We start from the raw sequence: 27,428 nt of genomic DNA, 5'->3' as shown, positions 1-27,428 counted from the left end.
TAGTAACAACACAATGTTGGGCTAATGTCCAATTGAGAAAAATAAAAGACAGTAACGAGTTTTCCAAAAGCCCTCCAAAAGAAAGAATTCATACATGTAAAAACTGAGGTTATGAATTAAAAATATTATAGTTTTGCATGGTCTCTAGCTTCTTTTAAAATAGATATTCACAACTAAATAGTTAAGATTTAAGAAATTAGGTTGACATGGATTTGAATTCTTAATGATTAGTTGTAGCTTTTATTTCTGCCCCATGGAAGACACTGCTTTGTTCTCTTGCATTGTGTTTTCCTGAGCTGTGCTTCTTTTTAGTTTAGTAGTTTGTATTTATCTGACAAAAGAAAAGAAGATGAAGATAGAGAAATCAGTTTATTTAACTCAAGAGTCTGATATGAAGGATATTTTTGAAGTTATTACTACTAAAACTAAAACAAATGCAACACAAGTAAAATAAATTATGTAGCTTTTCTTCTTAATATAAAATAAATATTCTTTAGACAGATAATATTTCATTTTTTAAATCTAAAGGTTGAAATACCAATATTAAAAGAATCTCTTAATTTTCTAAAGTGTTTTTAAAAACTTTCTATACAAGTAAGAACTTAATCATTCAAGATTGAAGATATGGGCTTATACTCTTTAAGATTTATATACATGACATTGAATTATTTGCAAATACTTAATCTGTGCTGAACTGAGTCCTGAAATTTGATCATGAGATTTACAGTTACCATAATATGCCCATTGTAAATAGGGGCCAAGTAACCTTTACGTTGTTTTGGTTATGACAAGATAAAGTCTTTCACATTATTTTATTTGCAATAATATGAAGCCTTTATTAGTAAAAAACATTTTTTCACCACTGGAATAATCTACCTTTTCCTACATATTAGCCATTCACAATGTAAGCATTTGGGAGCTACTTTTTTAGTGTTAGAAGTCAAAATTTAGATGTGGCATGTATATCTTTTTGTGTGTGTGTCATTCTTTGCATTTGCCAGTCTCCCTTAAGGTGATCTCAGTGTTTGAAATTCCATTATTATTTAATATATCAGTTGAAGGATGAAATCATCATTAAATATTGGATTATCTTTAAAGGAATTTTTATTCTTCTGTGGTAGATGTAGGAGCTTGCACATATCACTCTGTATTCCTCCTTATCATTGTCTGCTACCACCATAGAACAAGTTAAAGGGAATATTAAGAGCATTCTTAAGAGGGAAAAGAAGTGACTATAGGCACAGAGTAAAGAATATATGAGAATACTTCAAAAAGTATGGTAAGATGAAATTGAAAGATAAATTTATTTTGATGCAAAAAATTTTGATATTCATGCATACTTCTTCATATTGTGCATTTTTCATGAACTTTTTGAAGACCTCTAATTTGTGGAGGCCAGGGGATTATGTGTATGTATATAGATAATGCTAGTTTAGGGTCACATTGTTCTCATTTGGTACATTTGGTGTATATCTTAATGGGATCCTGTTAATGAACTAAATGCCCAAATGCTAATCTAGCCTTGGTGACAGAGTGACAAAAGGGTGGGTACCTCAATTCTATTAGCAGAACCCTGACAAGATGGACAAGTGGTTCCTGCCAAGGGCAGCCCTGGTTTACCAATCTTCCTCTCAATTTTGTCAACTCAGACCTTACACACACACACACACACGAGAGAGAGAGAGAGAGAGAGAGAGAGAGAGAGAGAGAGAATGAGCTATGATGGAGGAGGCAGCTGAAAATGCAATGCCCTTAGGTGGTGGTACTATTGCTGAGAGAAATTTCATTTTTTAGCAATTCATTGCAAAATTGGTGTTTCAACAAAACTTCTGATAGCAGGCCAGGATCATTACATGCAGCTGTTCAGCTTATGGACTGCACATAAACTACAAGGCAAATGGTGCATCCAGCCTCATGCAGTGTACAAACTGCACTGCTATATATGACAGCCCTATAGGCACTGTCTAAATATTTATATAATTCTGGTATGAAAGAAAGAGGTCTTGGCTGTGTTGGCTAATCTGAGAAAGCAGGTTGGAAAGAACTTGATGAGGGAGCAGAGCAGTGTAGGAATGAGAAACAGAGGAATTACTATAGCAGCAGCAGAAGCAGCAGCAGCAACAGCAGCAACAGCACGTAATTGTTCCAAGGCTTCACCCGAAGCTCCCTGTGCTCCCTGTGCTGATGTTATCTTTTGACCCCTGATGGGTTCTCCAGCCAAAACCACAACTCCTTACATTCTGTTTCACATATACTGTTATTACAATAGAAGTAATGCGATGTTATCTCAATGTTATGAGATTTAATTTATTAACAACTTTTTGTGAAAGTGTTGTATGATTTATATCTATGGAGACATAATCTTTAAAAGTTACCTTTAAGTTGTCTTTCATGGTTTTCCATTGACTTTGTCTTTTTCTGTTTTACTTTGCTTTCTTTTCTCATATCCATCCCCCTGAGAATGGGGGGAGACAGATTAGAAAGGGAGAGACAGATAGGTACATGATTGAGGAAATTAGAAGATTTTATATGAAGGGAGAGAGCCAGAGGGAACAAAAGAAAAAGAATGGAGAGAAGTGGAAGAGAGATGGTTAGAAAGGAAGTGAGAAAGAGAAAAAGCCAAAAGCAGGAGAGAAAAAAAGCACAGAGGGAGAGAGAACTTAATTTGGGTCTTCAAATCATGTTCTAACCACCTTGTAACAGTTGTTGTTATTGTTTCCCATGGAATTCATTGTTAGATTTCATAAACACATTCCCTTTTAGGGGCTTCCCTCCCTTTTTCTTACTAGCCTGGGTTTTACAACAGGGAATGAATCTGGCTGCTTAGGATTCTAAGGAATTTGATTTGTAATATTTCATAAGTGGAAAACAAAGATGGTGGGCAGGGAATGGAATGGAAACTCCCAGTGTTTCATAAGTGACTTTCCCTTCTCATTTCTTGAATCTCTATCTTGGGTCTAATTTCTTTCCATCTGGGAAAAAAGTACTGTAGGATTATAGAAAGCCTATTTTTGGGATCACAGCAAATCAGAAAAGTTAGGAGAGAAAGCCTAGAAAAATAAAAAATTAAGTCAAGAAAGGAGAGAGATGGACTCAGATCTCGAGAGACAAGTTTAACCTGTACCCTGCCTTGTACATAATAAGCCTTGTCATAAAAACAGAACATTTGAAGTGCCACTTTACCCCAAGTCTGTGTAATTCTCTCAAACTGCTCAGATGTTTGAGAGGCGAATTGAGAACATGGTCCCCGACTAGCGTTGGCTCAGAGCTGGGTGAATGTGAATCAGATGAGCTTAATAGTACCAGCAATTTAATTTACTGCTGGGGGAAGCAGTTGTTATTCTGGCTTTCTGACTAGAATAGATAGTGGAATTACCGATTCGTTTTTATTCTTCACTCAGATCAAGTTAAAAGGAATTGGGGATTAAAATTAGACTAACCTTTGCTTTTCTTGGAGGTAAAAAGTGTTAAGGATAAGAGTGTGTGAAAAGGGAAATGATTTAGAGGAGAGTGAAAAAGGGTAAAGAAATGCTAATCAGGGGGAAAACTGCAAAACTATACAAGCCTAAGTCAGAAAAAAAATGGAAAGACATGAGAGAGGAAAGAAAAGAAATGACAAAGTACATGAAAGAAAACAAATAGGGAAAATAATTAATACTTTGTGGAAAACTGCATGCCAATTTTATATATTGTATCATCCTTGTGATTTAATAAGCTCCAGTGGGATTTTGCTGCTCATTTGCTTAACTCCTGTTTTCCTTTGCTCCGTATTTCAAATTGCCTGTCGGAATTAGAAAGACCGGCCACCAGGACCACAAACATGTCAGCTGTAGGATCACAACTGCCAAGAGGGCTGGAGACAGCTAATTGTGTCCTCATCTCCCCACCTAACCTTATGTACACACGTTTTAGAGTTGAAGAAATTGAGGCCTAGGGAGATAAATGACATGTGCATGTAACAAAGGAAGTTTATCTAGAACTGAAGCCTATACTTTTGACTCGGTTTAATAGCTGATTTCTTCATCTTTTCCTTTCAAATTTCCTCCAGTTCCTTTTCCTAGCTTGTTTCATGGAAACTACTTTTTACATGTTGTCTCCCAAACTTCCATTTCCCCCTGCCCCACAGGTAGTCAGTGGGTAGCGCTTGTTCACTGGGGAATCATGTCCTTGTTCTTTCTGACTGCTCCTTACTTGGTTCAAGACTTTGGCACCCTTCACCTGGACTTCCTCCCTCTAGCCACCTCCAGCTTCTCAGAGACTACAGTCAGAGTATCATCCTACAAGATGACACTAATTTTATCATTTCCCTGTTTTTTTAGACATCCCTCTTTCGTTACCTAATAGCTATATACAAATTTATAACATAACCCCACATTTCCATAATCTGGCCACTGTTTTGCTTTCCAGCTGCATCTCTTGTTACTGCTAAACTGAACATGCCCAGCACTTTCCCATGTCTTTGATTTTGCTCATATCATTCCCTGTGTGGAGGATATTCTGATGTCCCCTTTCCTAACTCAAAACTGCCTCCTTCTTCCGGCTTTGGATCGGCATGGTGGCCATTTGGGGAGTGAATTAACGGAAGGAAGACCTTTCTCTCTCTCTCTGTCTCACTGTCTATAACTCTACCTGTCCAATGGAAAAAAAAAAAAAAAAGAAAAAGAAAAAAGAAGCTCCATCATGGTCTCTCCCTTTGCCTAACATACACCTTTATTTAAAAACAAACAAACAAACAAACAAACAACAAAAAAAAAACTGCCTCTTTCATAGAATCTTTCATGATTTCCTCTCCTGAGCTAAAAATGAGTTCTTTTCTTTTGAAGTAGATATGACATTCTGATTAATGTTACTTGTGCACATGTCTCAAGGGCAAGTAACATGTTCTATTAGTTTTTTTTTTTCAATTTCCGGCGCCTTCCACAGTGCTTCATATATAATAGACATCAAATGCTTGTTCCATTGAACAAAATTGAGTTTGTACCAGAAGACAGGTGAAAGAATTAATCACATAAAGGGTGAAGTAACAGCATCAAAGCCCTACATAAATTTCAAGTTTCCATGAATAAATGAGTGCCTCTGAATGTGCTAATTATATACGATATTATAGTAGGGCTGCCACTAGGATTTATCCTTTCCTTTAGCAAATGAAAGGAAAAAATTTGCCTGTACTAGACATCTCTGAATTTCTATAAATTTAGTGTGATTTCTTTATGAAATACAATTTGGGGTAGAAATTGGTGAAGTTCTATAAACTGCAAAGGTTGCAAAGGAAATTTTTGCATTTTTCTTGTAACTATAATAGTATTTCCCCACAATATTCTCAAATTCAATACTATAGATCGGAATATAGGCCAAAACACATTACAGTATGGTTTATTGGTACTAAATGTGATTAAAAATGTCTTCAAGTATCTTGGTTTGTTGAAGTACTGTGTTTCATTTTTTTCCCTCTCCACTTAAGCCAAGTTAAATGTTCTTCTCTCTTCCCTCCGTAATTTTCTCTTGAGTGCTGAGGCTAAGGTCTGTTCCATCTCCCAGATTAGAAAGTAATGTAGATGTGAATCAGTTGCTAGTATAGGGAGCGATTTCCTAGGTGCCTATAAGACACCTCAAAATCTTGTTACAAGTCAAAGATTCTTAGACTTGGGAATGTGCAAAGAAAAAATATTACAATCCTCCCCAAACCCTGGCCCCCATCCCAAGTGAACACCTCATTAAACATTGTTACCTAACAGTGAGGCAGAAGCAAAGATGTAAGCAGGAAGGATACAGATCAGGATGATTTTAGATTTACTAAAAATTTCATTGTGAACCATTTCCTTTACAAATTAGCAAGAACAGGAGGTCCTGATTATAGTTGTAATTTTGGATTCTACTCCTACAACTAGCAGTGGAGTGATTTGTGACTGATGAGTTAGATTCAAGGAACTGGGAAAACCAACTCGACCACTAAAGAAAAAGAAAACTGAAGTATTGCTTATCATTTGAAAGCTATCTGGGATGGACTTTGAAAAAGAGTTTCTACAGTGTATGGCTCTCAAGTGGGGCAAAGTCAGGAAAGGGAATGTATTAAAAAGTCTTCCTGGATTCCTTTGCTCTTATCTACTCTACTGCTCCAGGAACCAGAGATGACTACTGAATACCGAGGATCACAATAAAACATGCAGTGGAATTTGTTCCATACCTGAAGTGTCTGAATCAGTTTTCACGTTCCTGTGAAAATAAACAGTACATTTCAAAAAATTGCCTGTGTTACCACAAGTGTTTAGAAAAGAATCACTACATCTGAGATAACCAGTCATTCTCTAAATGCCTCGTGAATAGTGATGAAACATATTTAGCAAGCCTAGGCTGTTATTGATTATGACAATAGATAAAATTACCTAAACTTCTGTAACATGCAGGCTGGCTATCCAGTCTGTAAAACCCATAAAAGTGAATTGTGTGTAATAACATACAATATATTTTTTATTACATTTGTCACCAGCCACTCAGTGAGGCTGTGGGCTTTCCTACCTCTTCCATGCCCTCCTACTGGGATAGAAACTGGGGGAAGCTAACTGCCACTGCTCAGAGGCTCCAGTAAACAGGGTCAATTGTACTGAGTATGTAGGGTCTGGTAGAGACCTGGGAGTAAATTCTGGAATGATTAGGTAAGAGAAATTGCCAACTTCTGTTAGCTTCTTCCCTGCCATCTCTCTAGCCCTGTTGGGGATGACAACAGTTAGGAATTTTGTAGGCAAAGAATATACCTTATTTACATTTATTACTTTCCTGTGGCTTATTGGATAAAATAGGAGACTAGCAGTTTTTCAGATTATTTTACTTTTACAAATGTCTTTGAATAATGCAGATTATTTTCTGTATCCCCGGTTTTTTTAAATTAAAAACAAAATTAAAACACTTATTTTCTTATTCTCACTGGCATACTAAAACAAGCTTAAGTCAGTTTTCACTAGATCCTTGTTTCTTGACTACATGTTCAATAAATATTTTGGAAGTACTGCTACATGAGTGAAACTAAGAATCCAAGAACAATGCTATTTTCCATAGATATTATTTCTATAAGTAGGGATATTATCTTCCCAGATAAATGTACATAGATTTTCTAAATTTTTATTTATTTATTTTCATTTTATTTGAAAGGCAGAGAGACAATGAGACAGAGATCTTCCATCTGCTAGTTCATTTCTCAAGGGTCCATAACTGCCAGGGATGGGCCAGCTGGAAACTAGAAGCCAGGAATTCCATCCGGGTCTTTAATATAGGTGTCAGGGATCCAAGTACGTAAGAGCCATCATTTGCAGCCTCCCAGTGTGCACAATAGCAAGGAGCTACATTAAAAAATCAAGCAGATGCCCGGTGCCACGGCTCACTAGGCTGGCTAATCCTCCACCTGCGGCGCCGGCACCCCAGGGTTCTAGTCCCAGTCGGGGCGCCGGATTCTGTCCTGGTTGCTCCTCTTCCAGTCCAGCTCTCTGCTATGGCCCAGGAAGGCAGTGGAGGATGGCCCAAGTGCTTGGGCCCTGCACCCGCATGGGAGATCAGGAGGAAGCACTTGGCTCCTGGCTTCGGATCGGTGCAGTGCACCAGCCATAGCGGCCATTTTGGGGGGGTGAACCAAAGGAAATTTTCTCTCTGTCTCTAACTCTGCCTATCCAAAAAGAAAAAAAAAGAAAAAAAAAAAGATATCGAGGAGCTGGGACTCAAACCAGGCACTCTAATGTGGAATGTGGGCATCCCAAGTGTTGACAACTGTTGAACCAAATACCCACTCCTATTATGATCTTCTTAGATGTCTGGCAATACCCCCAAGTTCCACAATGAATCTTTCAGGGAGTAAAAGTTAAAATACTTGTAGTAGTAATTTTCTGAAGACTTTACAAATAAATATTCATATAACCTTTACCAAATAGAACTCTTGAATTAAATGAAAGTTGATCTTAATGATGAAAGTTTTCCAGAGGCTGAGAAATATCAAGTAAATGTACCTTACAAAATAGATTCAGGGGTCGGCTAGTTGGCTTGCCAGTTACCCTTGAGCTCCCAGCTTTTTTAGTCCAGGGTAGGGCATTTGGCCTACTAGTTAAGAAATCTCTGTCCATATAGGAATGCCTGAGTTTGATACCTGGCTCTGGCTCCTGACTTCTGAGGCTAGTTACCAACTGATGCAGATTGAGTGATGCAGTTGTGATGGCTCAAGTGATTGGGTTCTCTAGCCACACATGTGGGAGACCTGAATTGAGTTCCTGGCTCCCAGCTTCACTCTGGTCCAGCTCTGGCTGTTATGGTCATTTGGGGAGTTAAATAGCAGATGGGAGCACTCTCTCTCTCTAAAATAAATAAATGAAAAGTTCAAAAAATAGATGAAAATTAAGATAAAGCCTGCCATTATCCTCTTTAAAGCAAAGAGCAGAGTTGTGGCAGCATTATTGTCAAGGAAAAGGAAGACTATAAATGCTTTATGTAGTAAATCCTTCTTTTCTAAAAGACCTAAAGTGACAGTAGAGAAAAGTTTAAATCTCTATTATCTTTCACATATCTATATTAACATTGCTCAATTTACATTTTAATAGCTAGTGAAGCTAAATGCAGAATTTCCAACAAGGTCATTGTTCAACATTTTTTCAGTGTTCCAAAGTATACAGTTATAAAGTGTCATTGAAATTAATGGTGTTAAAGAAGAAAAACAAAATATGGAACTATTCATCAACCTCCTAGTCCTGGCTAAATCCTACAAATGGCCCTGCAATAAATTGTCAGTGAATTCCATTCAGTTCTTATACTACTACATCTGTCATTCATAATTAACATTCTCAAATTAGACTCCAGCTAGTAATTCTGCCCCTGATGCAAATAGGCAATAAAAAGGAATCTGTGCTTTATTAAATTGATTGGGCTTAAGAAGATTACTTAGAACCAAATATATCTTTCTGGTTTTGTCATCTATTTATTTTTTCCTAGAAGAGTCAGCAGATTAATGGCACAGAAAGCTGAGGCAGTGGAAGAGCAGAGCCTTCAAGAATTTGAGATTTGCTAGCTTTCAAGATCCTTTAATCTTTAAAATTCTATATTTTTTGCTGTTTAAAGAATTTTTCTCACCATTTCTAGTAGTGATTATAATAATGTCAATGACAAAATTTAGCATCTGCAAACACATTTTTCAAAAAATGTAACCTAGCATCATAGTTTTTATAATATTTTATTAAGCAATTATGAGTTAGTCTAGGGATGGGCATTTGGCCAAGTAATTTAAGGTGCCAGTTAAGATGCCCACATCCCACACTGGAGTCTGAGTTCGATTCTTGGCTCTGGCTCCTGGTTCCAACTTCCTGCTGATGGAGAACCTGAGAGGCAGGGGTGATGGTTCAAATAATTGGGTTCCTGCCACTCTCTTGGAAGACCTGAATTGAGTTTCTAGCTCCTGGCTCTGGTCCTGACCTGACCCTACATTTTGTGGGGATTTGTGAAGTGAGTCACTAGCCACTGGTTGGGAACTCTGTCTCTCTCTGCCTCTTTAAAAAAAAAAAAAAAAAAAAAAAAAAAAAAAAAGACTAGTCTAGTACTGATTTTGAAGACAATGTGCATTTGTCATTTGTCAAAACCCAATAGAACTACAACTCAAAGAATGAGCCTTAGTGTAAGCTATGGACTATTATGGACTATGGTTAATAATGTGTTATCATTAACTCATTAATTGTAACTAAATGTACCACACATGATTTTTTCTTCTTTTTTTCATACAAATAAGATTTTTAACTCTATGTACCATTTGTTTAATTCTGTAACTCAAACTGTACTAAAAAGTTTGTTAATGAACTTTTAAAAGCTTTAAAAAAGGCATTAAAAGCTAATCCAATGGTTGAAGGCATTCATTACATGCAAAAGAGCAAGGAAAGAAGAAGCTGAAATGATTTACAGTAACCTTGTGAGATGTTGATTTGTAGTGTGTTTATGAAGTGTTAGATAAGTGGGAACAGTGATTTTGAGACATAATGAAATAAAACAAAGTAACACATCAGAGTGACCAGACCTGATCAATTTTTATTTAGGTCAAATTGAGAAATTTGATCTTCCTATTTGTCTTAGACTTATGCTGAAAGCCATACTCATCTTCTAGCCCCCTGCATCTTGTATTATTCTCTCCCTTATCTATTTCTGACCAATGGTTTATGTTTCTTGCTTGCTTCTTTATTCTTCCTCTCTCTTTTACCTTTTTTTATCCTCTAACATGTCAGACTTAACAGTGGCTCTTCTGGTCATTGTTCATTTCCACGGAAATAACTCAGTGGCTCCCATTAAGAAATAGCAAAACAGGGTTTTAGGTAAAATTTATCTATTTCAGCTACTCTGTACCCTCTGTAGGAAGCAGGAACATTTCTTTGGGAAATAAGTACAATTCCCACATCAAACCATATTTTTTTTCTTTTCTTTTTTTTTTTTTTTTTTTTTTTTTGAGCTCCTAGTTATATAGGATAGATTTCTGGAAGCAAGCTCTCTTGAGTTTGAGCTGGTAGTTCATCCCATGACTGTACTAGGGAATACTTTATTTTCTCTGTCCTCAAGAAGAGAAGAATCCTTGCTAACCCCTAACTTTGCACATAGGACTGGCTTCTCCTAAGGCAGAGGTTCTTAAGCTTGAGTGTGTGTGAGAATTACTTGGAGGTCTAGTAAACCACAGAATGCTGTGTGCTCTGCCCTCAGAGTTTATGATTCAGTAACATGGGGTGGGGCCTGACAATTTACAACTCCAACAAGTTCCCAGTTGCTACTGCTGCTGGCGGATTGGCAGCCACACCTAAGAACCACTGGTCTCTGATTTCTCTTCAGATCGCTTAAATCTTTCACCTTTTACTAGGGATTCCTGTGGCGAGAAACAATTCTGAGGCTTAAATCAGTTTTTGAGGCCTTGTTTTGGCAAGGCTAAAAGAAAAAAAAATTCAGTACCCAGGAGCTAAAACAAATATCATTCTGATTTCCAGGTCTATGGCTCTCCTAAGAGTCAACATTATTCTTTTGCTTCCCTTGACCATCCTTACTTTCTTGAGAAAGAAGATTAAAAAGCAAGCCAGCCTTGAGTAATTAATCTTCAGTTGATTTAGATATTTTTGAGTATGATGTATTTTTTACATACTAGCCAATTTTATGTAATTGAAAATGAATTATTAGTGTCAATCATTTACTGAGTACCTAATATGTTCTAAGTCCTTTATATACTTCTTTGTCTCTTTCTTTCTTGGAAACCTACAATATACCAGATGTGCTTACTGTTTTCATTCTACCACTCTCCTTTAAGGAACCCTCCAGAGCACACTTCAATTTCACTTTAGAAATAGTTTTAGCACTATCAGTCATTTGTTTTAGCAGATCTTCCCAGTGACTAAATCAAATAATAAGAAATAGGAAAGTGTCTAAGACACCTGGTGGGAGACCGTCTAACATCTATTCAGGACAAATGGCTTAATGTTTGCTTTTGAGAGGTTTCTGGAGATAAAGACTCCCCAACCTACAGAAACTGGTTCTGTTATTTACCAGTATCTAATTTATTATATATATATTTTAAATTGATCAATTAATTGCTATATCGCTCTATTACTTTATAGTATTTTCCTTTGTATTAAAATAATTTTTACTTTAAATCCACTTTTAAAATGTAGCCTTCTGTGAACTTTCTTGCACATTGGAATATGGTCATTGTCTCCTATTAATTCATACTTTCTTATTGCTTCATTTTTTTTACTACATTAAACATATTTTTTAAGTTTTGTGGTTTTTTTCACTATTTCTTCCTAGGTTCAGTTTATTGGATAGTATAGGACCATCTCTACACTGTATTCAATGTGATTTCAATTTCAATTTTTTTTCAAACTATTCTAGATTCTGAACCTGCCTTTCCCTCCCACCTTATATTTTAGATTTATATTATTTTGCAATTATCAAGTGCTTCGCACTGTGAACTTTTTTTAAAAATCAGCTATTTAATCTCTTTAGGGATCTACATGGCACATATTATTCCCATTTTATAAATGAAGAAACTAAGACCTGAAGAAGTTAAGTAACTTGCACAAGATCACAAAGCTAGTAAGATAGAGAAACCACAATTTGAATCCAAACCTCATTCTCTAGTTATGTTAAACTATTTCCCATATTTCCAGCATGAGTTTACTTTTAAAGTATATATGTACTCAGTTGTATAAATTTTAATAGAAACACTTATTAATAGCTAGAACAAATATCAGTTTCTTTAATCAGTTACACCCAAAACAGTAGTATTTTCCCTTCTGTATGTAGAAATAGAATACTATTGTAAGAGTACATTTTTTTTTGAATTTTACTTTTCTAGCTTGTGATTCCTTATTTGTCATGTAGCCCTTTCATTGACAATTTATTTAAAAATTTATTTATTGGAGCTAGAGTTGTAGCCTAATGGGTTAAGCTGCTGCCTGCAATGTCAGCATCCCATGTGGGTGCTGGTTCGAGTCCTGGCTGCAGTGTGCTTAGGAAAGCATGAGAAGATGGCTCAATTCCTTGAGCCCCTGCACCCACGTGGGAGACTGGGAAGAAGCTCCTGGCTCCTGGCTTAGGATTGGCCCAATTCCACCATTGTGGCCAGTGAGCCAGAGGATGGAAGATCTCTCTTTCTCCTTTCCCCTCTTTCTGCTAACTCTGCCCTTCAAATAATAAAATAAATATTTTTAAAAAATATTTATTTATTTGAGAGAGAAAGAAAGATCATATCTGCTAGTTCATTCTCCAAACAGAGAAACAAGGAAATCGATCCAGATCTCCCACAGGGAGGCAGGAGCCCAATTACTTGAGCTGTCACTGCTGCCTCCCAGGGTATACATTAGCAGGAAGTGGGAGTCAGGAGCAAACCAGGACTTGAACCTAGGTGATTTGGGATGCAGGCATCTTAACCATTAGGCTGAACCCTCACTCCTGTAATTCTGCCTATTTCTTTTCCTAATAGGACCCACAGTCTCGCTAAATTAACATACTATGAAATATCTTATTTAGCCATACCCCTGCCAGTGATCATTTGGGTTATTACAGGTTTTAATTATGAAACGCTATATTCAAATAAGTTACTTTCCTTTTTGAGTTATTTCTTTGACACGTGTTCCTGTATGTTAGTGGTATAATTATTTGTAATGTGAATTGCCAAGTTATTCTGCAGAAAACTCTCTACCATTTACAGTGACACCATGAGTGTTTGACATCTAATGAAAAGTAAGTTGGTTATTGTTGAATTTGTATTTCTTTAATTATTAGCAAGGTTGATCCCTCAAAAGTATTTGTATTTTGGAGTAAATTTTCTATTCGTGTCCTTAGACCATATGTTAATTTGATCTTTACAAATTCCCATCAGCTATTTATATATAGAGATAATCTATTATTATTCTTTCCGCATTCAGTTGTGAACACTCATGATGTATGTATGCATGTATTTAAAATGATTTATTTGGCAGGTGTTTGTAATTGTTATGCAATCAGTTTGGGACTCAATTGCCCCAGAGCTCCATACTTCCCCAAGTCTCTGCTGAAATATCCCTTCCTCAGAGAACTTGCCCTGATACTCTATAAAATCTCCTGGCCTTCCTCAAATTACTCCCTACTCTTTTATTATTTTTTTAAAAATCATAGTACATTCCAGCTGGCATAATAAATTTTGTTTATTATCTGTCTCTATTAGAATAAAGCACTTCATGAGATAGGAATTTAATTACTTTCACTTCTGTATCCTCAGTACCTGGCACAGGGGGTACTCAGTGACCTCAGCGGGTGAGAAAAGATCTTTCTTCTGTAATTAAGGCAGTGATATTCCATTTTCTTCTTGCTCGTTGTAGTTAATTTAAATAATTTATTCTTTTCCTAGGATACAGTATGAATTTTTTTTACTAGTATTTCCTGGAATTTCCCAAGCTTCTTTAGAATGTGTATCAGTTTGAATCTATTTTTGTATCTTTATTTCTAATTCTAAATTAGGCACTAGTGATTTTAATGGCCATTTAATTATAACATGGCTTAAGATTTTATAGGACCAACCCTCCTATAGATGTTTTCCATCTAATAGTTTCCTTGAGAGTCTTACCCTGTCTTTTGCACATTTTTTAACAGTTTTAAAATTTCCATGAGTTATTTTGAGATGTCAACTAGTATTGTTTTAAATATTAACTCATGACTAGTATTGTTGTGAGCAATAGCTTAACCTGCTATGCCACGATGCCAGCCCCTATTTATTTATTTTTATTTATTTGAAAGTCAAAATGACAGAAACAGAGAAGGAAAAATGGAGAGAGGAAGAGAGAGATCAATTTTCTATGTGCTGATTCACTCTTCAAATGCCTGCAGCAGCTGGGGGTAGGCCTGGCCAAAGCATGAGCCAGGAACACTATCCAGGTCTCCCATGTGGGTGCCATGTACTTGAGCTCTCATCTTCTGCCTTCCAGGAGGCAAATTAGCAGGAAGCTGGATCAGGTGTAGAGGGTGGGACTCCATCTCAGGTACCCTCATGTGGGATGCAGGTGTCCCAAACAGCAGCTTAACCTGCTGTTCCACAGAACTCTGTCCCTATTCTAAGTTTTTAATAGAACACTTTTAGAATTTCTTTGTTAAAAACTGTGGGGAGCAATCCGGACTGGACTGAGTTACTGGAATTAAGACTTATTCTATGCATCTGCTCTCCCACAATATGGCGCTGGGAGAGAAGTAAACAGCTTCTGCACAGCTGCCTCCAGTTCAACCAATAAACTGTAGGACTTGCTCCTGATTGGAGAGCAGCGTACTCGGCGTGTGGGCAGCCGAGTTGGGATTGGCGGAGGAGGACTATAAAGGAGGAGAGAGACGGCATGCACCAGGAACATCTATGGGGAACATCTAAAAGGAAAATCTATCTGAGGAACACCTGTGCAGCCCCCGAGAAGAGCCGGCCGGCGGTGTGCCGCTCCCCTGCGGAAGTGGGGAATGCGGCCAGGGGGAACTGCCCTTCCACGGAGGTGGAAGGGATAGTAGCCAACCCGGGAAGAACCAGCAGCAAACCCGGGGAGGGCCGAGCAGACGAAAGAACAGCGCAGGGTCCTGTGTCGTTCCTCCACGAAGACGGGGAGCGACAAAAACAATATTGGCTCTAGTTTGAAGTAAACATTCTTTAATATTATTAAAGGAAAACACCATTATGTGAATCTTTTCTCTGATCAAAAATATAAAAATGTATCAACTGTGCTTAAAGTGCTATGGTTTTTTTGGCTCTTTTTTTTTAAAAATTAAAATTTATTTGTTTATTTGAAAGGTAGAGTTAGAGAGTAAGAGAGAGAGAGAGAGAGAGAGGAGAGACAGAGGGAGAGATTTTTTTTTTTTAATTTCAAGACCTAATCATTTATTTGAGAGGTAGGGTTACAGACAGAGAGAGGGAGAGACAAAGAGAGATTTTCCATCCACTGGTTCACTCCCCAAATGACCATAATGGCCAGAGCTGGGCTAATCCTAAGCTAGGAGCTAGGAGCTAGAAGCTTCTTTTGGGTCTCCCACATGGTGCAGGGGCCCAAGCACTTGAACCATCTTCTACTGCTTTCCCAGGCCATGAGCAGAGAGCTGGATCGGAAGTGGAGCAGCTGGGACTCAAATGGCATCCATATGGTGCTGTGGTGTAGTAGGTTAAGCCTCTACCTGCGGCCCTGGCATCTTGTTGCAGCCATTTGGAGAGTGAACCAGTGGATGGAAGATCTCTCTTTCTTCTCTCTGTATCTCTGCCATTCAAATAAATAATAAAATAAATCTTTAACATTTTTTCTTAATTTTATACTAAGCTTGCTATATTTTGTCTGCTAAGATTCTAAGAATTCCGCATTTATTGTCACAAGTAGGATTAGTCTAGAATTCTTTTTTTTCTTTGTTTTGTTTTTGCCTGCTAAATTATTTGCTTCATGTAATTAGGGAAACTAAACAGTATTTTTTTCTGTGTGTCTATATTTAAAAGGAAACATACATAGCATAGAGATAATTACTATAGTATCTCAAAAACTGTTCAAAAAAAGTCAGAACTATGTTTTTAATGGGAACTCTTTGACAAATTTGCTCTATTTTCTTAAGGTCTCAATTTCTGATAGTGCCAGTTTTGTCTTTCATTTTTGTTAAAATCATTTGTTTACTTTAGTATTTCCAAGTTATTAAAGCACAGTTGCATATAATCTTCATCATAACATTGTACTAATTTTTCTATTAATTTTCCCTTCTACCCTTTTAAAAAATAGCCATTCCAATGGTTTGACAGTTTTGTTGTTCTTTTTGAAGACTCAGTCATAGTATTCTGGCATTTCAAACTATTCAAAAATTTTTGATTAATTTATTTTTTAAAATTTGGTATATAGAGTTAGTGAGAGAGAGAGAGAGACAGAGAGAAAGGTCTTCCTTCTGTTGGTTCACACCCAAAATGGCCGCCTCGGCTGGAGCTATGCCGATCCGAAGCCAGGAGCCAGGTGCTAAGCACTTGGGCCATCTCCACTGCCTTCCCGGGCCACAGCAGAGAGCTTGACTGGAAGAACAACTGGGACTAGAACCTGGTGCCCATATGGGTACTGGCGCCCCAGGCAGAGGATTAACCAAGTGAGCCATGGTGCCGGCCCCTGATTAATTTACTTTTAAGTTGATTTTTCCCTCTTTTCTTTGCTTATTTTTCCTTTTTTTTTTTTTTTTTTTTTTGACAGGCAGAGTGGACAGTGAGAGAGAGAGACAGAGAGAAAGGTCTTCCTTTGCCGTTGGTTCACCCTCAATGGCTGCTGCGGCCGGCGTGCTGTGGCCGGCGCACCACGCTGATCTGAAGGCAGGAACCAGGTGCTTCTCCTAGTCTCCCATGGGGTGCAGGGCCCAAGCACTTGGGCCATCCTCCACTGCACTCCCGGGCCACAGCAGAGAGCTGGCCTGGAAGAGGGGCAACCGGGACAGAATCTGGCGCCCCGACTGGGACTAGAACCTGATGTGCGGTGCCGCAAGGCGGAGGATTAGCCTATTGAGCCGCGGCGCTGGCCTTCCATTTTTTGCTTACTTTTCCATAAACATAATTCATTACAGTCCTTTTTCTTTTCTTTCTTTTTTTTTTTTTTTTTTTTTTTTGGTCTTACTAATAGAACCATTTAGATCTGGTGTCCTTGGCAGTGTTCTTCCAGAATGATCAGCTTAACTTTTTTTTTTTTTTTTTTTTTTTTGACAGGCAGAGTTAGAGAGAGAGACAGAGAGAAAGGTCCTCCTTTTTCCTCTGGTTCACTCCCAAAGTGGCTGCCATGGCCAGTGTGCTGCAGCCAGCGCGCTGTGCTGATCAGAAGCCAGGTGCCTCCTCCCCACTCCCATGCGGATACAGGGCCCAAGGACATGGGCCATCCTCCACTGCACTCCCAGGCCACAGCAGAGAGCTGGACTGGAAGAGGAGCAACCGAGACAGACTCCAGCGCCCCGATCGGGACTAGAACCCGGGGTGCTGGTGCCGCAGGCGGAGGATTAGCCTAGTGAGCTGTGGTGCCGGCTGATCAGCTTAACTTTTATCTTCCTAACACTCCAATACTCACTCACAGTGAACTTGTGATAGACCTATTGGAACTATGAAAATAGTTTTCTCACATTATTAAGTTATTCATTGGAAGTATAGAAAAGTATGATTGCTACATAAAGAGTATACAGAGGAGCCTGTGTTGTGGCACAGTGGGTTAAGCTGCTGCTTGTAATGCCAGCATCCCCTGTGAGCGCCATTTATACTTGATCTTAGTCAAAAGGCCGAGAAGTGATTAAAAGCACTATTTGAGTCCTGACTGCTTTGCTTCTGATCCAACTCCCTCCTAATGTGCCTGAGAAAGCACATTGAGAAAGCACACTGAGAAAGCAGTGGAGGATGGCCTGAATACTTAGGTCCCTGCCACCCACATGGGAGACCTGGATGGAGTTCCAGGCTCCTGGCTTTGGCCTGTCCTAGTACTGGTCATTGCAGTCTTTTGGGGGAGTAAAGCCGTGGGTCAAAGCCCTCTTTTTTTATCTCTATCTTCTCTCTGTAAATAAATAAATAAATAAATAACCAACCAACCAACCAAATAAATATTTCAAATAAATAAATCCTAAAACAGAGAAACAAATGAAAGGATATACAGAGAAGAAAATACAGAGAAGTATAACGATAAAAGAAAATGTCTCCATATTTACTCTAGAAATCATTGCCTCAACTTCAAAATGTGAATGATATGATTCTATGGTATTTTCTGAAGCACACAACAATGGTCATCCGAGCACACAGCCCAGAATGCCAACTGAATGATGTGAGAAAATAGTGTGAAAATAAAAATTTGCTAAGGTAGAACCAAATATGGATAGATGAAAGTTGACTTTTACAGAGTATCATCTAGCAACACTATGCCTGAGTTACAGTGACTTTAAAGCATGTCTCTATTTACATTGCTTCCTGTCTTAGAATCCCCTTCAGCATTTTCCCACCTCACATACCTGGATTCAACAAACTTGAGAGCCCTGCTTTTAAAATTAGTCATCTTTTTGGAAGAGGTTTTATCATACACTTCTTTGGATGTATTTGCTTCACTTTCTAGTGGAGTCAAAGTAGTTTGAAAACATCTTTCACCTTGGAAAGTCAGTGTTATGTTTGAGATGGTGACTCGTTTTGAGGATTCTTTGAATTCATTCCTACTTTTTGTATCTCGTAGACACCCCGGCTTCAGAACATTTTCTGTTTTTTCCTTTGAAAATAGAAAATAGCAGGAAATCAGGTAATAGAAGAGTACCACACAGAAATAGATTGTTTATGGAGAAGTAATACAGTAGTTATTTCATTCATACTTTCCGAGTCCCCATCAATGCACAGACATAATAAAGAGGGAGTGAGACTTAGTGTTGGCTGAATGGCCACTAGGTAAAGCACTGGAAGCAGATGGTGGAAGCAGAACCCAACCTACTATAGCCTGACATCGCATGTTCAAAAGCTCATATTGTCATGCACACCAGTGTAATTTCACACAAGACAATGAGCACTTAATTAGAGTACTTCCTCTTTGTGAGTTGTTGGAGCAGGGAAGATTTTCTGGAAATGCCTTGCTACTTACTCCCCAGTCTGAAGTTGTTCTTAATTAAAAGCATGTAATAAGATGAGATTTTGGGGGGTTCATTATAATTCTAAGGAGTTTGTTTTTCAAAAGATTTAGATCCAGGAACTCCATTCAGGTTTTCCCTGTGGGTGGCAAAAAACTCAAGCACTTGGGCTACCATCTGTTGTCTCCCGGGCACATTAGAAGGAAGCTAGACCAGAAGCAGAGTAGCTGGAACTCAAACCAGCCCTCTGATATGGGATGTCGCCATCCCAACCAGCCATTTAACCTGATGCACCACAACCTGGGTCTTCTGGGTCTGACTCCAGAGTTCTCCATTATACCCTTGCTTTCTGATGGGGTAAGTGCAGGGGTGAGGAGGGTCACTGCGTATTTCAGGAGTCATATTACAACTCCTCTATACCAGCATTCAGGGATTGGACCTCAGTGTTAAAATTAACTTACTCAGGAGCTGGCATTTGGCCTGATGATTAAGAAACCTGTGTCCCACATTGGAATGCCTGGGTTCATTACCTGCCTCTGGCTCCTTACTCCAGTTTGCTTCTGATGTGGACTCTGAGAGGCAGTGGGGATTGGGATTGGGTTCCTGCTACCCACACTGGGGACCTTAATTGCATTCCCAGTTCCTTGCTTTGGTCTTGCTCAGCCCTGGTCAATGTGAGCATTTGAGGAATGGACCAGCAGATAGGAACAGACTTATTTGTTCACTTTCTCTCTCTCTCTCTCCATCTATTAATGAATTTTGACAAATTTAATTAGTTTACTCTGAGTAGGTTCCATAGCATTTTAATAACCAGTATCAGCTAGCCAAGAAGCATCACATGGTTACTGCTCTAGTTCTTGATTATCAAAGACTGAAAGTCTTCTGGGTCACCTACCTTTTCCTCTTGCTTGGCCTTGATTATATCATCATTTTCAAAGACCACTGTGACCCCTGAGAAGTTTGTGACATCAAAGTTGTCAGTGACTTCTGTGACTTCTGTGACAATTCTTATATCTGGGACTTCTGGGATCACATTTTCTGGAACATCTGTGACATCGGTGACGTCGGTGACATCTGTGAATTCTGAGAAATCTATGCTCTCCGTGACTTGTATGGCATCTGTATATGAATACATGTGTGGGCTTGATACAGCTGAGAATGCTGTAATGTCCATGATGTCCATGGATTCTGTGATTTCTGTGCTGTTAGTGATTTCTGAGAGGCTTGAGACCTCTGACACCTTGGAAGCTTTGGCTTTCTCCTGATTCAAGAGGGAGATGAGGTCCATCCACTGAGAAAATAAGGTGTCCTGTTTGTCTGCAGGGGCACAGAGCTGTAGGTAGTAGGCTCGACCACTCACCAGCTTTACTTTTAGACGCATGTTCTCAGCATCATGCACAGAAAGAGTCACAAACTGCAGAGGGAGAAACCTGCAAACAAATGCAAAGGTAGCATTATTTGGAGAACTATTAAGAAACCTATAAAAGGGCTTTTCTCTTATATTTTATAGTAACTTAAACAGTGAGACTCAGGACAACAGGATTGTCTCCTAAGACTGATGTACTAAAATACTGGAATGTCAACTTTTTAAAAAATTTATTCATTTATTTATTTGAAGAGGTGAGGAAGAGAGAGAGAAAGAACTCTCCCACCTGCTGGGAGTCTCCAAATGCCTTCAATAGCTGAGGCTGGACCAGGTCAAAAGCAGGAGCCTGGAACTCAACCTAGGTCTTTCACATGGGTGGCAAGGACCCAATTACTTCAATCATTACCTGCTGCCTCCCAGGTTCTACATTAGCAGGAAATTGGAATCAGAAACAGAGCTGGAACTGTAACCCAGGTACCCTAACACAGGATGTTAGGGTGATATCTTTTTTTTTTTTTTTTTTGAAAGTCAGAATTACGGGAAAAAAAGAGAGAGAGAGACAGACAGACAGACACCATCCACTGGTTCACTCCCCAAATGGCTGCAAGGGCTGGACCTGGGCCAGGATGAAGCCAGGAGTTATGAGCTTCTTCTGTGTCTCCCACATGGGTGGAAGGGGCCCAAGTACTTGGGTCATCTTCTGCTGCTTTCCCAGGCTCATTAGCAGGGAGCCAGGTTGGAAGTGGAGCATCTGGTTCTTACTATGCGACAATGCCGGCTCCCCAAGTGAGCCACTGTGCCAAATGCCTGCTCTAGGATGTCAACTATTTACCATGGGAAATTGTCCATTTTAATTAATCCTACAGAGTTGAATCTTGGAGTTAAGTGATATACTCAAAATCAAAGTGGAGTTAGCTGCTGAGACAAGGCCAGAGTTAATGCTGATGGAGTTGGGACATTGTGGGAAGATGAAGCATGCCCCTGAGCTTCAGTTCTTGTTGCTTAGGTTTCACTTTTGAAAGATAACCACCTGTTTGACTGCCTTTGCCATAAACTATTTTCCCCAACATTAAGGACACTGCTGTTTGTCATTGGCAGCAGGAAGTACAAGTGAAGTGCTCCTTTGGAACAACTGTCATCAGTGTTTCCATTTTCAGCCCCACAGGAGTCAAGTGTATATTCTGTGAGATCCTTAACCTCTTTCTAACTCACCTTGTGAGCACCAGTTTCTCTGTGGAAGGACATGTCAGGAGACTTTCAAACAGGGGTTCTGTATCTTCTGTATCTTTTTGGGCAGCAGGTGTCAGATGTGCCAGCAGCATCACATTGGGAGTCTTCTGGGTGGAACTGGAAGAACAGATGCCTACGGTCACCCAGTTGGCTCGGTTGTGAAGGTAAATGGATTCACCTCTTCTGTTGACCTGAGTGCAGAGAACAGGAAGTTTTCTGATAAAACGCATGGTCCCAACAACTTGGCTTACCTGAGCAGTGTGATGGAGGACAGGAAATAAAGGAGACATGAATCATCATGCGTTTGTTCCTTAACTTATGCTTATGTATTCTTGTGATAACACAATAAGCAGAGAGTCCCTGATCTATGGGGGTAAACCATGGAGAGCAAACATATGATTTAAGTAACATGATTTGACTAATTAATAATTATTATATGAAATGTTATCAAGTACAAGATGAGGATGCTATGGGAGCATGTAAAAAGAGACTGATTTAGATTATAGAGTGGGGATATAAGAGATGATGCTGGTAAACATTAAACAGCCAGCTCTCAGATGATGCATTTACATATAAGTTGTTTTTAAAAGCTACTTTTCAGGGTCCGGGTTGTGGTACAGTGGGTAAAGCATCTCCCCTGCAGTGCCAGCATCCCACATAGGCACCAGTTTGGGTCCCAGATGTTCGACTTCTGATCCAGCTCCTTGCTAATGTGCCTGGGAAAATAGTGGAGGATGGCCCAAGTGTTTGGTCCCTGCATCCATATGGGAGACTCAGAAGAAGCTCCTGGCATCTGGCTTCAGCCTGGCCCAACACTGACTGTTACAGCCATTTGAGGAGTGAATCAGTAAATGGAAGATCTACTTCTTTCTCTCTTTGCCACAAAGCCAGCCCTGTTATAGAATTTAATTTTTAATGCTGGCTGTCTAACAGATGACTTGCAAACTTCCTGAACAATTATCAATTGTCTGACTTCAGCACACCCCTGGTTATGGGGGTCACAGAAGTCTCCCCTGAGGAAGGCACCTCTAACTGACACTTGAACAATGTGAGAGATAAACTGGGTGCGTAGAAAGGAGAGGTTTTCAGGCAGAGGAACAGCATATATAAAATACCCAAAGTCCAAGTGTCTTGGGTAATCAAATCTCTGTCAGCTGGTGGAAGGAAGGCCTGGAAAATGGGTATAGAGAGATGGGAAGGAAGCCAGAAAGGAGCTACTCTTTGGTTTCTCAGCTGTGCAAAAACTGGTTCTATTAAAAAACCAATCACTGGGGCTGGCGCTGTGGCGTAGCAGGTTAAAGCCCTGGCCTGCAGTGCTGGCTGCTTCACTTCTGATCCAGCTCTCTGCTATGGCCTGGGAAAGCATTGGAGGATGGCCCAAGTCCTTGGACCCCTGCACCTGCATGGGAGACCCAGAAGAAGCTCCTGGCTCCTAGCTTTGGATCAGCTCAGCTCTGGCTGTTGCTGCCATTTGGGGAGTGAACCAGTGGATGGAAGACCTTTCTCTCTCTCTGGCTCTACCTCTCTCTATAACTCTTTCAAAGAAATAAAATAAATCTTTTAAAAATGTTTCAAAAATAAAAATAATTAAAAAACCAATCAAAGCCATTCAGAAAGAGGTTGTAGCATACATTATTGATTACTTACACAGAGCCATTTCCTTTCTGTAACACAGCCCTGGTTTTGTCCAGGGTGGCTAGTGATCCAGATCAGGGGTTAAATCCTGATTAACTGAAAGGGGAGTGATTCCAACCCCCATTTTCCTCCTCTCCAGTGACTGATTTCAGCAGAGGCATGTGACACAGGCCTGTCCAATGAGACCTAGGTGGAGCCTCCTGGTGGCTCTGGAACAGATTTCCTTAAAGGAGGTCATCCTAGGTGACCTTAGAAGGATACACTAGGATGAGATATATCTCATGTGCTGCTAGCAGCTACAATTGTCCTATTTGTGATGCTTTGAGGGTGACAGAGTAAAATGAGAGGACTTGGGTTCTCTCAGGGATGAGCTAGTTCTCTGGGGCTCTTTCATTCTGTTTGAAGTAATTGTTTCTCATTTTCATTTAAGCCAGTTGAGTCAGGAATCACAGTAATTTGCTGCCAAAAATGTACTAACCAGGATTGGTTGTGCTTTTTTTTTTAATATTTATTTATTTATTTGAAAGTCAGAGTTACACAGAGAGAGGAGAGGCAGAGAGAGAGAGAGAGAGAGAGGTCTTTCATCTGCTGGTTCACTCCCCAATTGGTTGCAACGGCCAGAACTGCACCCATCCAAAGCCAGGAGCCATGAGCTTCTTCTGGGTCTCCCACATGGGTGCAGGGGCCCAAGGGCTTGGGCCATCTTCTACTGTTTTCTCAGACCATAGCAGAGAGCTGGATGGGAAGTGGAGCAGCCAGGACTAGAACCGGCGTCCACATGGGCTGCTGGCGCTTCAAGCACCATAGCACCAGCCCCATGTGCTTTTTAATTTTTAAAATTTGTCAGCTATATGGGGGAGACACACACACACACACACATATACACAGAGAGAGAGAGAGTTCCCATCCACTGATACACTCCCCCAAATGCCTGCAATAGAGCCAGGAACTCAATCTGGATCTCCCACGTGGGAGGAAGGGAGCAGTGACCCTCTGCCTCCAGGATCTGATTTGGTAGCAAGCTGGAGTCAGGAGCCAGAGCTGGGGATCAAACCCAGATACTCTGACACGGGACATGGGCATGAAGTCCTAACTGACTTCTTAGCTTCTGGGCTGAACACCTGCCCTAGTTGTGCCTCTTGAAGGATATGACTTCCCAAATTATATTAGGGGGCTGTGTCTGAGCTGTAGACTGCTAGCTGTCTCTACCAGTGTAGGGCACATGCTATGTAATTTCATTAGAGCGGGCAAGAGGTAATATGGAAATGTCATGAGAAGAAAAGTGAAACAGGCCGGCGCCGTGGCTCCCTGGGCTAATCCTCCGCCTTGTGGTGCCGACACACTGGGTTCTAGTCCCGGTCGGAGTGCCGGATTCTTCCCCAGTTGCCCCTCTTCCAGGCCAGCTCTCTGCTGTGACCCGGGAGTGCAGTGGAGGATGGCCCAAGTGCTTGGGCCCTGCACCCCATGGGAGACCAGGAGAAGTACCTGGCTCCTGCCATCGGATCAGCGCGGTGCACTGGCCGCAGCGCGCCGGCCGCGGTGGCCACTGGAGGGTGAACCAACGGCAAAGGAAGACCTTTCTCTCTGTCTCTCTCTCTCACTGTCCATTCTGCCTGTCAAAAAAATTAAAAAAAAAAAAAAAGTGAAACAACAAAGTAAGATTATTAGTAGGAGGCCGGTGCCGTGGCTCAATAGGCTAATCCTCCGCCTGTGTCAGCAGCACACTGGGTTCTAGGCCCGGTCGGGCACCGGATTCTGTCCTGGTTGCTCCTCTTCCAGTCCAGCTCTCTGCTGTGGCCCGGAAGTGCAGTGGAGGATGATCCAAATGCTCGGGCCCTGCACCTGACTCCTGGCTTCGGATCAGCGCAGTGTGCCGGCCATTGTGGGGTGAACCAACGGTAAAGGAAGACCTTTCTATCTGTCTCTCTCTCACTGTCCACTCTGCCTGTCAAAAAAAAATTATTAGTAGGAAAGAGCTTTGTAGAAGGTAAAGCACTTCATGTCACGACTTGTCACATATGTCCTGGGGCATCACTGAAACAGGAGATGTTTCTGGAAGCTTCACCTGCTGCCTTTGGTACACTGGAGGTGGAGAGGTCACGCTGGTGCTTGGTATTAGTGCAGAGAACATGTGGAGGAGGAAGTGTCCTTACCTCTTGAAGTATCTGCTGTCCTCCTTGTCACCCCTCAGTGGAATCAGCTGTATAGATTCCTGAACATGTTGGAGGCAGAGCTAATAGCTTTGTGTTTGGTGTTAGACACTACTGTGGTGTTTCCATGAACATTAGGTGTGGCTTATACCAATTGAACTCATTTTCCCATTTCTCTGTTGGAATATTTAAATGTCTAATGTTTAGAGGAAACTAAGCACTGCTCTGAGACGCACTGCAACAGTTTCATTCATAATATATGAATGAAAAGCTTCCTTAGAAGCTCTCCCTGACACTATCTGACAAGTATGTTTTATCTTTGGAACTAAGAGCTGTGATTCATCTTAATCCACAGCTTATCACAGATGTTATTCTTTAAAATGTTTTTCAGGTCTAAGAAAGAAATTATCTGAATCCTTTCCTATGACAGGATATTTTCAAAATCACTTAGTGTAGTTTTGGGAAGATTATTATAGAACAATAATTATGGTAGAATTAAAACAGAATTCTGTCATGAAAGTATGTTGGGAACATTGGCGCTGGATGTCTCTTTAACATTATAATGCTTTCAGGTTGTTTAAAATTAAAAATTGTTCTTTTAATGGTATCACATTTTCCCTCACCACATTAAAAACATAATTCTTGGAGTAGATGTTTAGCCTAGTGGTTAAAATGCCAGTTAAGACCCCTGCATCTCCTGTCAGAATACCTGTGTTCAGTACTCAGCTCCAGCTCCTGACTCCAGCTTCCTGCTAAGGCAGACCCTGTGAGGAAGCAGTGATCGTTTAAGATGTTGGGTCTCTGCTACCCACATGGGAGACTTGGAGTGAGTTCCCAGCTCCTGGATTTGGCCCTGGCCCAGTCCTCATTTTTGTGAGCATTTACAGAATGAACCAGCCACTGGGAACTCAGTCCGTGTGTATGTCTTTCTCTCTGATTCTCTGCCTCTCAAATAAGTAAGTAAATAAGCAAATAAATACTTTTTAAATAAAAGGTACCACACAGTTCTTTTCCCAACCTCCTCCATTGTTTTAGAGAAAATTAGTTACTGAAGTTATTGGAACTTAATCCAGAGCACGCATATTATTTACCTGAATAAAATTGCTCTCTAACATGGGAGGAGATACAAATGGGTCATATTCTCCTTTGTCCAACATATTTTGAAGATATCCTGGATCTTGAGACTGTGGGACACAGAGGGCATCTTGTTCATCAGTCAACTTTTTGTTGTTCTTCTTCATTGTGCTTACATTCAAACATCAGAAAATGCAGGGAACAGAAATATAATTAATGGATACAGAGAGAATTTATCTGACAGTTGTCTCATTTATTCATTGATTCAGCAAACATCTGTATATGCTTGGCACTGTAGATGCATCTAAATAGGACTGATAAGATCCCTACCCACATGCACTTTATATTCTGTGAGGACACTGATAGTAAGCAAACAAAAAAAAGTTAGATTTTAGGGACCATAGAGACTCTAAAACAGATGCATGTGATAAAAGTGACTGGGGTATGTGGCTGGAATGGTTAGGAGAGGCCTCTCTAGGAGATCTCTCAACATGGACTTCCCTACCTTCACAAATTATTTTTTCTTTCCCTAATTAATGGTACAGGTACCATTTCCATCATGCAGGATTCTTAAATCCTTTTTTGTAAGTAAGGTATTAAAACTATGCTAAACTGTCAGAGAAGGGGAGTCAGGAGGGGAAGAATAGACATAATGAATAAAGAAAGAGAAATCAGGATAGCTTTTTAAAGTGGTGCAATTTTGAGATATTTCAAGAAGAGGAAAACAGAGAACACTATTCAACAATTGATGGATGGTAAGTAAGATGAGATATAAAAAACACTTCCTAGATTTAGCAATAAGGAGTCATTGATGCTTTGTTTGAATTATAATCATGAGGAAAACATGATTTATTATGGGGAATGACTTTTAATATTGTCATATGCACATTTTTGAA

The 27,428-nt window shown here is 39.9% G+C and overlaps 1 protein-coding gene and 1 non-coding gene across 2 annotated transcripts; one reads left to right on the top strand and one right to left on the bottom strand.

Annotated features, from left to right (window-relative positions):
- Positions 1 to 3,500: 3,500 nt before the first annotated feature.
- Positions 3,501 to 26,699, bottom strand: GARIN2 (golgi associated RAB2 interactor family member 2). Its single transcript, XM_089322117.1, has 6 exons — positions 26,550 to 26,699; positions 21,656 to 21,864; positions 19,973 to 20,507; positions 18,481 to 18,728; positions 6,185 to 6,213; positions 3,501 to 3,565 (listed from the first exon to the last, which is right to left on the bottom strand). The coding sequence occupies exons 1-6, from the start codon at positions 26,697 to 26,699 to the stop codon at positions 3,501 to 3,503; spliced, it is 1,236 nt and encodes a 411-aa protein (XP_089178243.1).
- Positions 10,811 to 10,925, top strand: LOC127484677 (U5 spliceosomal RNA). The gene has a single exon (XR_007911841.1). It is a non-coding gene; the product is annotated as a U5 spliceosomal RNA (small nuclear RNA).
- Positions 26,700 to 27,428: the final 729 nt, after the last annotated feature.

This window comes from Oryctolagus cuniculus, chromosome 20 (assembly GCF_051225735.1).
Source record: "Oryctolagus cuniculus isolate XC-2025 breed Fujian yellow rabbit chromosome 20, ASM5122573v1, whole genome shotgun sequence".
In the NCBI taxonomy this organism is placed as follows: domain Eukaryota; kingdom Metazoa; phylum Chordata; class Mammalia; order Lagomorpha; family Leporidae; genus Oryctolagus; species Oryctolagus cuniculus.
The sequence above is the reverse complement of the archived record's forward strand: the minus strand, read 5'-3'. Positions and strand labels throughout refer to the sequence as shown.

Coding starts and splice junctions, on each gene's coding strand:
- GARIN2 (XM_089322117.1), bottom strand. CDS start 26,699: ATGAAGAAGAACAACAAAAAGTTGACTGATGAACAAGATGCCCTCTGT. Junction 6,214..18,480: donor CTCAAGTTTGTTGAATCCAG/GTATGTGAGGTG, acceptor TTATTTTCACAG/GAACGTGAAAACTGATTCAG. Junction 3,566..6,184: donor AACTGATTCAGACACTTCAG/GTATGGAACAAA, acceptor TTTCTGACTTAG/GCTTGTATAGTTTTGCAGTT.